Here is a 16,683-nt window from a genome sequence, read left to right on the forward strand (position 1 = left end):
TGTGAACCAACCAGTAAACTCCAATATGAGTAGAACGATAACTTTGCGAACATAAAAAAGACGTCAAATAATATTTTGAACTATTTCAGCTTCAAAATATGGAAAACATGCAGTTTCGGCAAATACTTTTCATACAACTGGTAAAGTTTGAAATCTAAAGGGGATAATATTGTTCCTTCGAAACCGAAGATACAAGACAAGATTTAGAATCCCACAGTTTCTGCACATCTTCTTCTGGGATTTATCGTTTGAGTCGTACTTTTAGCTAAATCATTTTATAATGCCATAATAAAGAAAAAACGACAAACGCCATTATTAAATAAAAATAATTTTCTTTGTTTTATTTACCCAATTGTGCACCATCAAAGCAAGAACGATATATACAAGAACGAATTAAAGTAGAATATCTAGGCGTTGTATAAACTTAAAGTAAATTCAAAAAGTTAATTGTGGCTATATACCCTTTTATGAAAGTCAATGCTAACAGTAAAAAATGTTTTAAAGCTGAAACACTAATGTTTATTTTTTTACCTATAACCTTGTTTGCATGAAACCTTGTGTTATATACATTGTAATATTTTGAGGTGAAAATTATTGTTATTGAAAATTTTATTAAATACCGCTTCTTCTAGTATGGCGTTAACTTTTGTACTTTCATTTCCATGAAACAAGAACTTAAAACAAACAGTTTTTTAGTTTCAATAAGCAAACGTGAAAATGGGTTCTCAATTTACTACAGTTGGATCACTGCAACTGTACATTTAAACGGCGCGGCACAAGTAGGTGAAAACAAACCATTTTATAGCCTTAAACGCTTTCAGCAAAGAACTTTACAATTCTCTAAAATTTTGAAGTCACACTTAAGGATCATAAGAGTTTACAAGACTACATAATTCAAGTAAGTTTGAATTTTCAATTTTTTGTGCCGTGAAAGTGAAATCACCGTCTACAAGTAATAGCTTGAATCTGAAAATTACCGACTGCTTTAGTCTTAAAAACCGACGATTATCTATCTTTTAAAAATTTACCAACCAATTTTTAAAAGTCGCGGGGTCCAACACCACATACACACCGCTTGGTGCGTCACTGTTTATAAAACACATGAGGCTGAATTAACGAGACACTTGATTTGCATAGCACATAATTAAATAATGATGTCAAGTTAGTATCAAATGATGATATCTTCTTGTTTTTCAAGAGGCAATTTTTCATTCTTGAGTATCTCAACAACACAGTTATCAATGATTAGTATATCTGAGGACTCTTCCTTTTTGTGTTTGCGCCCAATCTTTACTGAATTCTATTCAAAATGCGTACGCAAACTTAACGCTTTGCTGCAAAAATTTTGAAATTGATGGTATTGTGGTATTGGTATGTATCAGTATGCATGCGTAGAGTGACGTCAGGTTTATTATACACATGCGAGTGCGACGGAGAGCACGCGCGGTCGGTCAGCTATATGACATAATTCAATTGACTGTCACATTTTTACAAAATTGACTTTTCAGCGTTCATATAATTCAAATAGCTATCGTTCATTTAAGTATTGTACAATTATTTTGAAGTAGATTTGCCTTTCATTTATGTTTTACTTCTTATTAAACTTTTAAGCCTTTATTTTGGGAAGCTGGTTGTGTTCTGCAAAATAAAAAAAAGTGATGTCTTTGCCTTTGTTATACAGTATATGAAAGTAATACTATAGTGAATTTGAACCGAATCTCAGTAGTTGGTTGGCCTTAATGACCTTTCATTATGTCATCTATGAATGGCCGTACATTGTACTTGTGTGCGTCATGCACTTATCACATTGTTTTGTAAAGTATACTCTGCTTGAGCCGTGTGTTGCATAATTTGCCATGCAAAACTGCTCGAAGCATATAGTTTTTTCCCAATGCTTGAAATACAAGACATTGCTAAAGGTTAAATTTTACTTTTTAAGACTGATTTTTATAAAACTTTTATAATCTCGGGTTATTTTTTGTGGAGCAATGGGGACAAACAAAAAAAGTGAAGGAAATGCTATCCCATCCCCCTTGGTGCCTTCACTCTACATATAACTTCACTTGTGCTCAACATGTGACTGTTACAATTTCCAATGAGTGGAACACTCTTGGGAAACACGTGGGAAGAACATGCGATTGTACTAAATATAGTCTTTAGTTGTGTATTAGCCAATTTCACATGTGAAACACATGTTGTTTACACGTGGTATCTTTCATGTTTTTGTATTGTAAAGACTTCTAGACCCCTTGTGGTATAGGACGAAACCTTGAATAAGCATTAAATATCTCATTAAAGAGTATCTGAGACTAATATTAATAAGGTTCCTGCGCTTAATAAATACTAAAGTTCATCTTTAAAGTTTTAGTCCTGTTTTAAACGTCGCACTTTACATGCACCGAATGCATTTAAGACAAAGAAAATGAGATGGATCGAACTTCCTTAATATTTTTTGTTTTAAATGCGTTCGGTTCATGTAAAGTTCGACGTTTAAACTAGGTCTTAATTTCTTTTGAGAGTTGAACTTCTCATTTGTACTTTGAAATCAATCTCATAGCTCCTCCCCTTTTTACGTAAGTCATATGTTACATTGCACTCAGGCACGCGACCATCAACCTTTTTGTATCATTTTTACAAATATAAGCTTCCTAGTCGTGAAAGTTCAGTGGTTATTGGAGAGTGTGATCTGACATCAACACTACACACGGAAAAAATCGCTGGAATTTTATTTGCATTTTAAGGTAAACGTATTTCATGAAAATATTATATGTTCTTATTATATAGACAGATGTGTTTAACTGATTATAGATTTTCATTTTAACTACAAAACGACTCCAATTATATAATTCAATTTTTCAATTTACTGCGACATTTTTACATAGTTGATTATTTGGTGTTTCTTATTAACAATCTTAATTTGTATGAATGTTTTTATGCAGTGCGGTAATTGAAATTAAATGAAGATATGATCTTCGCATTTTGCTGGACAATTTAAGCAATCGTCTCAGGACCTGAAAAAATCAGGTGACTCAACGGGATTCGAACCCATGACCTCTGCGGTGCCGGTGCAGTGCTCTGACCAACTGAGCTATGAAGTCACACAGTGGTGAGCAGGTCAATATTGTTGGGCTCATGTTTTCTCGTGAAAGGAATGTCGTATGAATGTTTTTTATAAAATAAATAAAATAATATTATGAATCATTTGACTCTGAAGATGACTACCGCTAAGGTTGTCGAAACGTCAGTCAACAACATCAAAAACAGTCCTTCTCAGGACTTTATTAACCTGGACGATCATCATTTACAAACATATAACGATACTCCCGGGTTCAAACCATTTACTGTGTGACTTCATAGCTCAGTTGGTCAGAGCACTGCACCGGCACCGCAGAGGTCATGGGTTCGAATCCCGTTGAGTCACCTGATTTTTTCAGGTCCTGAGACGATTGCTTAAATTGTCCAGCAAAATGCGAAGATCATATCTTCATTTAATCTTAATTTGTATTGTTTGAATCTCATTTAACTTTCATGTATGTTTCACTTATTGTTAAACTTTTCAAGCTTTTTCCTAGAAGCTGTATGAAAGCGAAATAAAAAAAAAACCGCGATGACTTTGACTATATTATTGAGTAAATTAAACTTTAATGCTATAGTGGATTTCCCCTTAGCACATTTTGAAAACATATAAGCGGAGGTAAATCTCACTCATGAGTCTTCAATGGTCTTTCTTATGTCATATGAATGACGAAACATTGCCATGAGCACATCAAGCACTTATCGAATTCTCTAGCATAGTATGTGTATGGTTAAATTTCTACTTTTTAAAAGTAGCTAATTTTCTTTTTTTATAAATTTCAGTTTTTTCTGTAGAAAAATAAATTTGTACATGTTATAATCAATGGCAAGTACGAATTTCTTGTATACCTAGAAAAAAAATTTATTTGACAAAAATAATATGTGTGCCATTGTTATTTCTATGTTAAATTAATCGTTCTTGTGACATTATATATTAATATGCAGTAATACGCCGTATTCTGTAGATGATTTTCGTTGAGTGTTTTGTTGCCCCCCCCCCCTCGCCCCATCGGGCACTACTTTTTAACACCATAGATGATTGGGATATATCATAGAAAGTAATTATAACCATTGAAACGCAAATATTCAACAATATAATTATTTTTTGCTATACAATGACAAAGAAAAAATTACGTCTTTAAATGAATGATTAATAGCATACCTGTAAATCGTCAAACCAAACTTTGAATGAAATCTGAATAAAAGTGTTTTATAAAAGTTGCTATCTAAACACAACAAAATTTTAACAAAAACGTTTGTCAAGTTTGATATAAAAGAACGTTTCGTTGGTTAATTTAGTTAATTTTCCCTATTCTTAGTCTGTAAAACTAAACCAGTCGCTTTTCTGGTAGCTGAATATGCAAACGATCTGGATTTTTGCAGCTGCTCTCATCTTTAATCAAATCATGTTCATTGAATGTTTTGTCGGAAATTCAACATCAAAGGTTGGTGCTTTGAGGGAGCTTTGTAAGGTTATTGTATATTTCAACTTTATTTAAGACAATTTCTAGATTTTGCTTTGAAAAATTTTATAGATAGTTGTAAAAATAAGAGTTGTATGGCTTTAAATAAGAAATAGACTTTTAATCTGAAATATAAATTGTATAATCGCACAATATAAATACAAACAACGGACAGCTAAGGTAATGCACATATGCCTTAACATGCATCTTATACAAGGAAGAAGGAATAGAATTCATTGGCTGTTGTTTTAGTAATCAGAATATGAATTCAATCAAGATGGTGAATTAAAAAGTGAAAAGATATAGGTGGGGCACAAATACTTTTAATTAAGTGACGCAATGGCAACATGTTCACTACAAGGACTAGGACACAATAAGAGCTGTCTATTCCTGTAGTAAACGCACAGAAATGTTTTGAGCAACATGTTGTCTTTAAAATATTTAGATTTTAAAAAACTGACCACGCTTTCTATGATATCAGACAACTTCTCCATGATAGATGATTTTGACTTTCATTGAACATCACACCCCGCAATTTCTTTTGTCGTTAATGCCGTAGCTACGTATTTTTCCATTGCCTTCAGCAAATTATTTTTTTAACAAATAACAGAAAAAAATGATCAATTAAACATTCAGTCAATTTTTAAGACAACAAGTTTTTACTTTTCTACAAAAATATTCATTTACTTTTCCACGTTTAGGCTTAATGCATTTATACTTTCCATAAAAGTAAATTTTGTCTAATAGAACATTATTTTATGTTTTAATAGTCATTCGTTCGTTATAGCACTTGCCCTTTGTTTTGTTATGTTAGCTTCTTTAGGAAAGATTCCAACAAGCCAATTTAAGTAACCATTTAACTTCACCACTGCTGTTTTTAGGTACATACGGTGAAATGCGGTCCACTTAGGTGTCCCGATGGACAAATGTGCTGCTCAGACGTCGGTAGTAGAAGTTATGGTTGCTGTTTTCTAAAAGATGGAATCTGCTGTACAAATCCTATTGGGTGTTGTCCTAAAGGATATGTGTGTAAAGGGCGATATTGTCATAAGCCTGGTAATGTTATGCAGCTGTTTGAAAAGCAACAAAATGAAATTGAGGTATACATGAACTTTTGATCGACACATCAATAATAATCCTAAAAAATTTGTCGTCGAAACCTTATTACTTATGCCTATGTGCAATGGCAAAAAATGACACTTACATTGGATGTTTAGCGATAATGAATTGTGTGATTAATTCATTACACTTTATAAGAATGATGTAGAAAATCTCTCTTTCGTATACAAATCTTTTCATTCAGGTAAAGAAATCATTACAGATCCCATGATATCTGACGTATGAAAATACCAAATCAATGGATGACGAACAATGGAAAACAAATTAATCAGATTAAAGTGTAGACAGCTGAATTAGCAAGGAATAGTGTAATGTCTATTGCCAATGTGTAATGGGTTAATTGACTAATTAATTAAAATTAATTAAAGGAGTGATGTGTTTTAACTATTTTACATTTTAGACTTAAAATTTTCATGGCAAAATTAACTTTCTGTTGCCAAGTTAGGTTTATGAAACTTTTTTGTTTCCCACTAGTAGTTTCTTGTTCCTGCAATAATCCTAAAATATTTTGGATCAGGAAAGAAAAGCAGTGAATATTATTTCTTGCTTTTGTTCAAATGTTAAGAAAATATTTAATGCTAAATATATAATTACGCTGATTGTTTTTCTTGTCGGAGTCATTTCTACAGGTAGTTCCTAGTGTCTGTTTTTTGGAGACTCCTTTCTTGGGGAGGTTTTCTGCGAGTTATTTCGTCAAGTTGATGCAGTGGTTGGAAACAAATGAAAACGCTAAGTATCTTGCTAGAATAATGGCGGCCGTGAAGACGCTGTGCAAATTTGTGCGACTTATCTGTATAATTATTATTCTGTGCCTTGGCATGAGCACTGCGCGCACTGCAATATTGTTCACAGAAGTTTTTTGCATTTATTTAAATATTAGAAAATTTCGTAAAAAATAGCTGTCGGTATTGAAACTTATGCTAATAGTTTGCTATTCAATCTTATGCTGATAGTTCGCCATTGAAACTTATGCTGATAGTGACTTTTTATTGCTATGCTGAACCTCAAAACTTTGTGTTGAGGGCTGGGAACTTTTCTCTTCCTTTGTAGGCTCCTTCACAAGCAACTCCCTTTTTTGATCCTTTTCGTCATCAAAGATAGGTGGTGATGGCTGGAGACTACCATTAAATAAATGTGAAGTCATATGCATTTCTTTTATTTTCTGTAAATTCTTTAATTGAGAAGAAGTCCTCAATTACATTCACCAAACCCAAAATGTATGGAAGAAGTTAATTGAAAAGAAAAACGATCCTCTTGCTGCCGAATCTCTTTTCAATGTTGGATTTTGCTAATTGAGTAGAGGTAACTACAAGAAGGCAAAGAAAAGTCTGGAGGATGCTAAAGATATATACAAGCGCATTGGAGATGAGCATATAGCGTCCTCTTGTATTGAAAAATTTAGCCAGATGCCTAACCTTACAAAATCCACCAGACAACGATCTGGCTTTGGTTTATGCCCAACAAGCTCTAGAAATAATGAATAAACATTTCCTTGATTATAATAATCCTGGAATTGCCGTTAACTTTTCAGTTCTTGGACTGTGTTTATTCAAAGCGGGAAGATTTGAAAAGCAAAGATGAACTTGTTAAATACTCAAGATATGATTGAAAATTTGCTTTCTGAAAGTTTTGCACTCTCAAAGAAAAGACATGAAACAGAGAAAAAAAGAAAAGAAATACTAAAACACAATTTTGTATTCACAGGCTTCAAATATTACATATTATTATTCACAGGCTTCATCATAAATTTGCTAGTAAAATGCCAAATACGAAAATACTTTTTCTTACTCTTTCATCAGGGGGAAGTGAGAAATTGCAGAATTTTCTGCAGAGCAGTCAATTTCGGAAAATCTCAGCGGAAATAGGTCAATTCCCCCATCTTTTTGGCGTCATCCAATATTTAAAGCCGCACTTAAGATAGCCCGAGTTATTATAGAACTCAATAGTGGAACCAAATGCATGTTCCAAACTTGTAACTATTCTGTCGCCTTTTTGGTTGCGTATTTCAGTAATACGGTTAATTGGCTACAATTTGGCGATGACGTTTTCCTAATACAATAGTCAATTGGTTCTGGTAATCCAGACCATAACGCTAATCCAGAATAATCTACCGTTATAATAATCTACAGCTTATCTAATCTACTTAGTACTATAGTAAGATCATCTTCAATTTGATTGTGATATCAGTCGATTTCACATTGATCCAACAATGTTACGGAGTTTGTTTCAGGATTCCATTCTTTTGTTGCTAAGTGCATATATCATCCAATCAATTGGCCAGAAATATTTATGTACACAGAACAAGTAAGATAGTAAAGACTTTTTATGTTAAAGCAAAACTTTTTTCTATAATAAGTTGAAATTATTTGAATGCCATAGAAATATGTTCATTTGATTGAATTAAATCGCCATTTCTTTAACTCATTCATCTCTATCATCTCAACCTGGACTATTTCCTGTCTGTGTGATGTGATAATGGTATAAAATCTGCATTAGTAAAGTTTTTAGGACACTGAAGGATATTCATTAATTTGCAGCCGCTCATGATCAAATATGACGTCACTGATTGGGTAAGTCGGACATTACAATAACTTCATTATCTTAAGAACAAAACGAGCTACGAATAAACTGTTTTAGAAAGCTGTCATTTAAGCAGTTTTCTTCAATAGCAACATATCTTTGTCTTACTGTTAATGTCTGGCATATTTTCTTGTTTAAGTATGACACTTTTGTAGAAGAAGAGGGGTTGGTGTGTGGGTGATTAACAACATGCATTTTCACTCTTTATTGTACAAATGAAGTGCAGGTGCAGATTTTGACTTCAATCCCTCAGTAGTTATGATCATTGAAAATTGATCTTGCCTTAACAAGGGACAACTGTCAACAAACACTAAACTTAACTGGTTAATATTCCAAACATCAGTAACATAGCCAATGAACTTGCACATTTAGTCTGACTATGCAAATTCTAAACATTGTTAATATTTTTCTAAGGCAATGTTCCTTTACCTAGCAATGTTTATAACATGAAGCACAAGACTTTTACTACTTTAATTTTATTTCTTACCTTTCACTGTACCGGTCTAATTTCATGGCATCCAACACTCATGGTATTTGCTGTAAGCAAACTGAAGTAGCTGATACACCATCAAATATTCATTATCAATGGCTCACGACTGAGTTTGCCAATACATCCAACTTTCAAGTGTTTGACTAATAAAACAAATATTGAACATTTTGAATATAATGTGAATTTTATGGTGTAGAGTTTTAGGAAATAAGTGTAAACAAGACGCCTGCTCAGGCGTACATTCGTGCTCTGGTAAGTGCACAATTTGCGTTTTGACAACGAATTTGGTCAAAACATAAAATAATGTAAGAAAACATGAGCTGATGGCGAGTGATTTTAACGGTTTCTTAGTTAGATCAAACATTTTACAAACATTAAAGTAGTTTTCGTAAATATAAACAAGAATGTAGTGTTATAAGTATTGTTAGCAAAAGTATGGAAGTTAAATCCTCACAAATGCCAAATTGCAATGCTAGAATCTCTCAAGAAAAGGAAGCTGTAAAATTTTGAAAACAACAAATTCAAAATATCGATGATAGTTCTTGCTTTCATAGGATTTGAAAAGTATATATCGTAGCACGCAATATGTTGTAGCGTAGCTTTATCTTTTGTGCGTATATATTTTGCATCCTTTGTATTATTTGAAAAAAGGATGTCTTTAATGCTAGTATTGTCGAAGTATTACATTTTGTCACTCCTTGCGGTCGCCATATTGTGAAAGCCAAAACCTCTACTCGTGCCCCTCCATAGCACGAGTAATAAGAGCGAGATAACATGGTGCAACATAATTTCAATGTTGAAAGAATCAAGTTCCAAAGTTTTGTGCTAACCAGACATTAGTGGTGATAGCGAACCATTCGTTTACCTCTAAATTTCATTTATGTTTCTTCATGATTATCTTATAAAGCAGTAATCTTCTCCCATGAGAACTATATCCCTCCTTTATTTTTAACACATTCACGTAAAAGACACTTTATGCAAAATCCAGAGCTCTTATTTTCATAATCAGTTATTTGATAATTTTCAATGCATTGAAAATGCTCCCAAGACCCCCCCCTAAAAAATGTTAGTTTACACTCTCACGATCATCGAAGCACGCAACGTATGATGGTATATAATCAATATCATATATTGACATTGTTAAATCAATGATATACTTTCCGTTGGTCAATTAAATTGATTTATCAACCTCTCATGCTTGCTACATTTTATCACAACTTTTTTTCAGTAGACTACACAGTTCGTACGACACGAAACGGCTCAAACTGTTCTAAAATCAAGGTGCATTGCCATTTTTAACTGTGATACAGCCCTGAAAACTATCCCCATGCACAAAATTTAGACTTTAGTCTCTAAAATACATTTCTCGCAGTGAACAATTTGTATCGTCGTACATAACAATTTATGCAAAACACATTTCAGAACAGGATCAGAAGTTAGAGTTGTTGCTAAGTTTAGTGGTTTGTAATAAGAAGGGCAGATGTTCTATTTGAGGAAGCTGTTAAATTTTACAGAGAGACAGCCGCATACATCGCAGAAAACAATCAAGTTCAAAAGGCTGAAATTTTAAAGACGTTGGGTGTGTTATTTACAACATGGAATGGATGAAGAAGCTCTTGACTTAGTTCGCCAGGCCAAAGAATTGAGAAAATTTAAATGAATGGGACGAAGATCTGAGCAACAAGAAAAAACCTGACATGGTAGCCGAGTCTTTCAACTTCGAAGCAGTTTATTTTATGAAGAGCAAGAACTACGAAGAAGAAATCGAAAATTTAAAGAGGCCAAAAAAAACATTCGAAGAAATAGAACACGAACGTAAACTTTCAATAATACTATCAAATCTGGCAAATTGAGAGTGATTAAAAAAGAAAACGAAACACGCTGATTCCTTGGCTTAAGCACCACAAACTTTGGAAGATAAGAAAAAAATTGTCGGCAGTATTGACACTGGCACTTGTCAGCTCTTGGCGTGCCTTTTTGAAGCTGGAAGATTTAAAGAAGCAAAAGAAAGACTTTTGAAGGCTTCCAACGTAATAGAACATTTTTGTCGGAAGATCATTCATGTCTTATCGAAATATACCAGCTGCTCAGCGACTTGCATAAAATGATGGTGATTAGCAAGAAGCGAACATTTGTGATGTTTGGACGTCTAAACAGATCAACAGCTTTGAGTCACCTTTGAGCACTGACAAGATTATAAATAATGACGCATTTGTCAAAATACATGAACTAAAAATTTCGATTATGTTTGGTAAATATTGTAGCAAAGAACTAAGAGACTGTTTACATAAAAAAAGTTTCCACATTCAAGTCATAAGACCATACTATGCTTCTGTAGCACATTAATAAGTAGGCTTAGGAACACTGTTTGCATAAAAAAGTTTTTATTAATTAAGTCATGAGACTATGAGATAATTCTGATGCAAATTAATATGTAGGTTTAAGAAAGAATGTGACATAAATAGTTTTAATTAAGTCATGAGAACGTGGGATGCTTCTGCTGCAGTAAGTAGGCTTTTTAAGATTTACAGAAATGACAGATTTTAATAGCAATTCAAGTTGATAAAAAGTAATAATAGTAAGCTGATTGCTGTAGACTTGTAGCATAAGTAGTTGGTAGCAATATAAACCTAAGTGAAATCTGAACCTAGCTACATCATGTGCTGTACGAAATATGAAGTCAACCACCAGGGGTCTTCAATGCGCATTTTTCGTCACCTCGCAATGAAGGAAGCTTTGAAGACCACGAACATCAAGCGAAGCATATCAAGTTTGGTAGTCGTAAGATAGTACGTTTCTAATAAATGCGATGTCTTCACCTGAAGATTCTGAGGTGCGTAATTTTTCCGTAAAAAAAAACCAGCTGGGGTGTTTTGCACATATATATGTGAGCTCGTATATCAGTGCGTGTATAGCTTACTTGGACAGTAAAATCACAAAAATTTAAATGTGGAGAGTAAAAAATAGTCGAGACCAAAACCTAATTCAGCTGGAAAACTTTTATCGGTGTCGAAATAATGCGGTAATGATTTTAATTGTCATGTTTATGTCAGGTGAACTGAACTATGAGCATGACCACAAAACTATCGTTGCGTTATATAAGCAAAATGTCCAGCAGTGACGACAGTTAGATCTTTGATGCCTTTGCTTTGGACTACTCATCCAGCAGAAGACTATCAGAACGACAAGGATATCTTAACAAAATAACTTACATTTAAGCTAGATAATATTCATTAAATAAAAGACGACGCTTAAGACAAGGGTTTTGTAAAATTTTCATTCATGCTTTTATTTGTATTCTAAAAAAACGATGATAGATGCAGCAAACTAACTTTGATTATTACTGTGAAAAGTTCTATGATAACAATGAAAATGAAGAAATTCTTACGTATATTGCAATGTATGCTAAAATGTAAACGTTGTACATAGAAACAATATAGAAAGTGAAGTGCATTTTTGTAGGCTAAGTAAAAGGAAAGAAGGTAGAAAAACACAAAGGTTTTGGTACAAATATCAATAGTAATACATACACAATGGCAACACAGATAGTAATGGTAGTGTTTAGGTGTTTAGTAAAACATATCGCTGGCAAAACACGGGATCTCTTTTGCTGAGTAATTTTGATGCACAATCATATTTCAGGCTTTTCAGCTAGTGAACATTATTTGTCCTCGTTCATTAGTCGCCATTAAACTGATGAGAATTTCAGTGAAGATTTGTATTTGCCAACAAATATTTGCGTAGATGGATGTCGTAAAGTGCATACAAATAAAACCTGCATTTACGACAGGCCACTTTCATGAAAACGTAGTTATACAGATGTTGTCCTTCAATAAATTTTTTGCCATAAATCTCTTCTCTATAGAGAAGAAGAGCTTAAACCCAAGGTAGGAAATAGAAAATTGATCGGGTTACATAGCGCGCATGGTATTACGCAGGAAATGCGAAATTATTGCATGCAAACAACGACCTGAATAGTTTGGACAAAAATATTAACTATATCAGAGCTTTTAACGTAGAAAATTTTAGTAATTTTTAACGCCAAAAAGACCGCATGTCTCACCTGTAAAATGCACTGCAGATGTGGTAATGAGGCAAATTTTTAAAGATCCCTTTTGAATTGCATTATGCACGTCATTTGACTCCATTTATAGATACGATTATGTCACTCTTCTGTTGTATTTATGTATACAGGTGGTAAACGTGGAAATGGATTCAATAGAAAAGAATATTGACATATTGTCTTTTGATGGTGGAGGAAGTCGAGGTGTGATGGAAGTGAAAATTCTCGACGACGTTTTACGATTAGCAACGATTGTGTTAAGAAATCCTCTAACAGTACACTATCTCGTAAACGAAGAATGTAATGAACGGAAAAAGCATTTTTTGGAAAATCTGGTCGTTCGAGAACGTCTTATTAATGATATGAACGCAGTTAAGGATCCCCTTCATCCTGCCGATGTGTACGATATGATAGTTGGTACCAGTACAGGAGCTCTTGTTGCGTTTGGCTTAGTTGGTGGGAAAAGAGTTGGAAAATATCACCATATAAGAGAACGGATGAGTGTTGATGAATGCATTCAGATGTATCTTACAAAAACGAAGATCATTTTCAAGAAGACGTTAATGCAAAAGTTTCTTTCTTGTATCCCAATGTTGTCCAGCATTCCCCTTGGAACATACTCACAAGCCAACGTAAAGAAAGTTGTAAAAAAGCAGTTTAGTGATTGCAGCCTTGAAGATTTTCGCAAACTCCACGATTCAAAATGCGTAGCCGGAGCTGTTGCCAGAAGACTCGGCAGATACGAAGATCTTGTGCTGTTTGATACGGCAAACGAAGACTATAAGAATTACAAGGCTTACAAAGTCTTACTCGCTTCCTCAAATGCTCCAATATACTTTGACACTCCAGTTAAAATTGGCAACGACGAATTTGTCGACGGTGGTGTTGGTGCAAATTGTCCTTTAAGACAAGCTATACCACGTGCACAAACAGTTTTTGCAAAAGATGGTAAACAAGTAAAAATTGTTTCGGTTTTATCAATTGCACCACCCTCGTCTTCCAAATCAGAAATTCCTTCTCATGGTGGTCTTTCGAGTTGGTTGTATTATTTTGTGAATGCATCCACCGATGGATATGCAGTTTTTAACGACCTTGTGGAGAAAAACAGAGGGAACAAAACTTTGTTTCAAAGGCTGTCGCCACGTGGTAAGAGCTTAAAAAAATTCAAGCTTGATGAAATTAACGTCCAAAACATGATAGATGCCATGGATGACGAAAAACTTCACAACGACATGTTTCTCGTCGACGTTGTTGCCTCCGCAATGCTTGTTGTACTCGCGTCCATTGATAAAGGACAACACTATCAAAAAATATCTCCAGAAATTGCCTCACAACTTGCTCAAGCTGCAGGACTTGCACATCAAAGCAAGAGAGAATATGAATCTGCAATCATTTCGTACAAAACAAGCAAGCGTCTTCTGCAAAGGAAAGTTAGGGTTGACGAACAGGACGATTTTACCATGATGAAGATTACTTATAACATAGCAAAATGCACAAAAAAACAAGGAAATTTTCAATTGGCAATTTATTTACTCAAAACCAGTGTCAGAGACCTTCTCTGCTATCAAGGTGACCCAAAGTCTGACTTGCTTCTTGTAGATTCTTTGATTGAGATAGCAGACATTTACATGGAAACATTTCGATATGATGATGCGGAAACATATCTAAATGAAGTAATCGTAAATTACATCAAAGAGAAGCAGAAATTTGCTCGCATCCTAATTTATGAAGGATGGTGCAAGCAGCAACTAGGAAAATATGACGAAGCTGTCAATCTTTACAGGGAGGCAGCTACATACACCGCAGACGACGTTAATCCTGAAAAGGCAGAAATTCTCAATAACATTGGATTGTGTTTCTTAAGTCTTGGAATGATAGAAAAAGCCCTCACTTTTGTTCTTCTAGCCCAAGATGTAAGGGATAAGTTAAGCAAAGAGAAAAACGATCCTCTTGTCGCCGAATCTTATTTCAACGTTGGGTTTTGTTTGTTAAAGAAAGGTGACTTCGATGCGGCTAAGAAAAATCTGGAGGATGCTAAAGCTATATACGAATACATTGGAGACAAGATAGGCGTCTCTCTAATACTGAGAAATTTAGCAAGGTATCTGACCTTAAAAAATCCACCCGATAACGATCTTGCTTTGGTCTATGCCCAACAAGCTCAGGAAAAGATGAAGAAATATGTTCTTGATTATGATAATCCCGGAATTGCCGTTAACCTGTCAGTTCTTGGTCTTTGCCTTTTCAACGCAGAAAGATTCGAAGAAGCAAAGATGAACCTGTTGGAAGCTTTGGACATGATTGAAAATTTGTTTTCTGAAAATCATCCATGGCTGATAGAAATTTATCAGCTGCTCTACGATATATTTGTGAGATATGGCGACCTGGCGAAAGCGGAAAATTACAAACGAAAGAGAGCTAGGATATACAGCGAGATAAACAAAATGGCCAAGAATATAGACACTACCAGTGAAGTAAGGTGGAAGTCTCTTCCTTACCATCCTTTTTCTATAAACAGTAGGAGCAGTTTCTAACTCCTGAAGTCAATTAAAGTTCACATAGTTTGAATTACGACACAGTCTGCCATTTGGATTGGTACGTCTATCATAATAAATACGAAATACAGTAGCAAATAAAAGACAATACAAGAATGGACATAGTTGACAATTTCATTGCTTTCATATGTTTTCATTATATCCACTCGCATACAACACTGTAAGTAGAAAGTCATTGAATAATGGAGGCGTTCATTTTAAAAAAAATTCTTTGCGACTGCAAGCGGTCATGGTTTAATATGTCATGGTTGTAGCACAATAATACGCAGAAATAAATGTTCAATACAAACAAATTTTTGGTGAGCTTTGAATATTGTTTCTAACCATTATGATTTACCAGTTGCCATATTGTCATTAGATGCATGATATTCTGTCACATTTTTGTCACGCATTCGCAAAAAATACCGATAATTTGTTACAATTTGGCCATAATGCTGAACTAATACAATAGTCAGCAGTATCTAACAATCCAGCTTGTACCTCTAAGCTAGAATCTGGAGATACCTAGTGTACCTGTTTATTTTAAGATTCTTTGTAAACTTCAATGTGATTTCATTCAGCTTCACATTGATTTATGTTACGGAGTTTGTTCTAAGATTCAATTTTTTTTTGCTGAATGCATATACCATCCAAAGAAATGATAAACTTTTTTCCCAGGCATTTGTCACTTACAGGACCGGAGTCGGGGTGAGTGGTGTTACTGATTAACAACTTGCACTTTTACTGTTTATTGCACAAATGATATGTGTGTTGCCATGATTATGGTGAACTATCAACCACAATGATTTAGAACCCAATTTTCTAGATGTCAAGATGCGGCAAAGACGCCATCTTGAAAGGTGGCAAAAAGCAAAACTCAAAATAAAAAATAAGTTAAACAAAGTTTAAAATACCATCCTATCAAACATTTTAAGAATCAAACATGGACTATGAACTTTGCAAATATATATCAACTCAGCAAAAGTAGATATTAGTCGTAAATATCGTCAGTTTTGCCACCTTTCAAGATAGGGGCTTGCCTTACTCATTACTATACAATTTCGGCGGAGTCAAATACCCAGTAGATTGGGTTCTAGGTCATTGGTCAACCAATATCAAACTTACTGGTTGACTGGTAAACATCAATAACATAGCCAACTTGCACATTGACCCTTTAATCTGAATATGTAAATCCTAAGAATTATTAACTTGTTTTCAAAAAATGTTCATTTACCTTGCCCTTGGCGGGCTATGCTACAGTAGAGCATGAAACAAAACACTTTACCTACTTTATTTAAATTTATTACCTTCCATTTTGTCGGTATTTTTTCATAGCTCCCTAATCTTATTGTACTTGCG

General features: G+C 34.1%; 2 protein-coding genes across 3 annotated transcripts; both read left to right on the plus strand.

Moving 5' to 3' along the window:
- Positions 1-2,611: 2,611 nt before the first annotated feature.
- LOC124434468 (progranulin-like) lies at positions 2,612-6,027 on the plus strand. Of its 2 annotated transcripts, XR_006944775.1 has the most exons (4): positions 2,612-2,741; positions 4,395-4,520; positions 5,420-5,638; positions 5,842-6,027. XR_006944775.1 is itself a non-coding variant. In XM_046984372.1 (3 exons), the coding sequence occupies exons 1-3, from the start codon at positions 4,482-4,484 to the stop codon at positions 5,866-5,868; spliced, it is 285 nt and encodes a 94-aa protein (XP_046840328.1). In that variant the 5' UTR covers positions 4,459-4,481; the 3' UTR covers positions 5,869-6,027. The 2 variants fall into 2 exon arrangements, 1 of the variants encoding a protein (XP_046840328.1); XM_046984372.1 differs by lacking the exon at positions 2,612-2,741 and having other exon boundaries at positions 4,459-4,520.
- A 5,428-nt stretch (positions 6,028-11,455) lies between these two features.
- On the plus strand, positions 11,456-15,634 carry LOC124434458. Its single transcript, XM_046984356.1, has 2 exons — positions 11,456-11,560; positions 12,922-15,634. Exons 1-2 carry the CDS (start codon positions 11,537-11,539, stop codon positions 15,322-15,324), a joined length of 2,427 nt encoding a protein of 808 aa, XP_046840312.1. The 5' UTR covers positions 11,456-11,536; the 3' UTR covers positions 15,325-15,634.
- The last annotated feature ends 1,049 nt before the right edge of the window (positions 15,635-16,683 follow it).

Source organism: Xenia sp. Carnegie-2017, unplaced genomic scaffold (genome assembly GCF_021976095.1).
Source record: "Xenia sp. Carnegie-2017 unplaced genomic scaffold, XeniaSp_v1 HiC_scaffold_14, whole genome shotgun sequence".
Taxonomy (NCBI): Eukaryota; Metazoa; Cnidaria; class Anthozoa; order Malacalcyonacea; family Xeniidae; genus Xenia; species Xenia sp. Carnegie-2017.

What these genes read in the sequence shown, in the direction of transcription:
- LOC124434468 (XM_046984372.1), top strand. Translation starts at nt 4,482, where the DNA reads ATGTTCATTGAATGTTTTGTCGGAAATTCAACATCAAAG. An exon ending in TCGGAAATTCAACATCAAAG is followed by an intron (nt 4,521 to 5,419) that starts GTTGGTGCTTTG and finishes TGCTGTTTTTAG; the next exon opens with GTACATACGGTGAAATGCGG. An exon ending in AGCAACAAAATGAAATTGAG is followed by an intron (nt 5,639 to 5,841) that starts GTATACATGAAC and finishes CTTTTCATTCAG; the next exon opens with GTAAAGAAATCATTACAGAT.
- LOC124434458 (XM_046984356.1), top strand. Translation starts at nt 11,537, where the DNA reads ATGTCTTCACCTGAAGATTCTGAG. An exon ending in CTTCACCTGAAGATTCTGAG is followed by an intron (nt 11,561 to 12,921) that starts GTGCGTAATTTT and finishes TTATGTATACAG; the next exon opens with GTGGTAAACGTGGAAATGGA.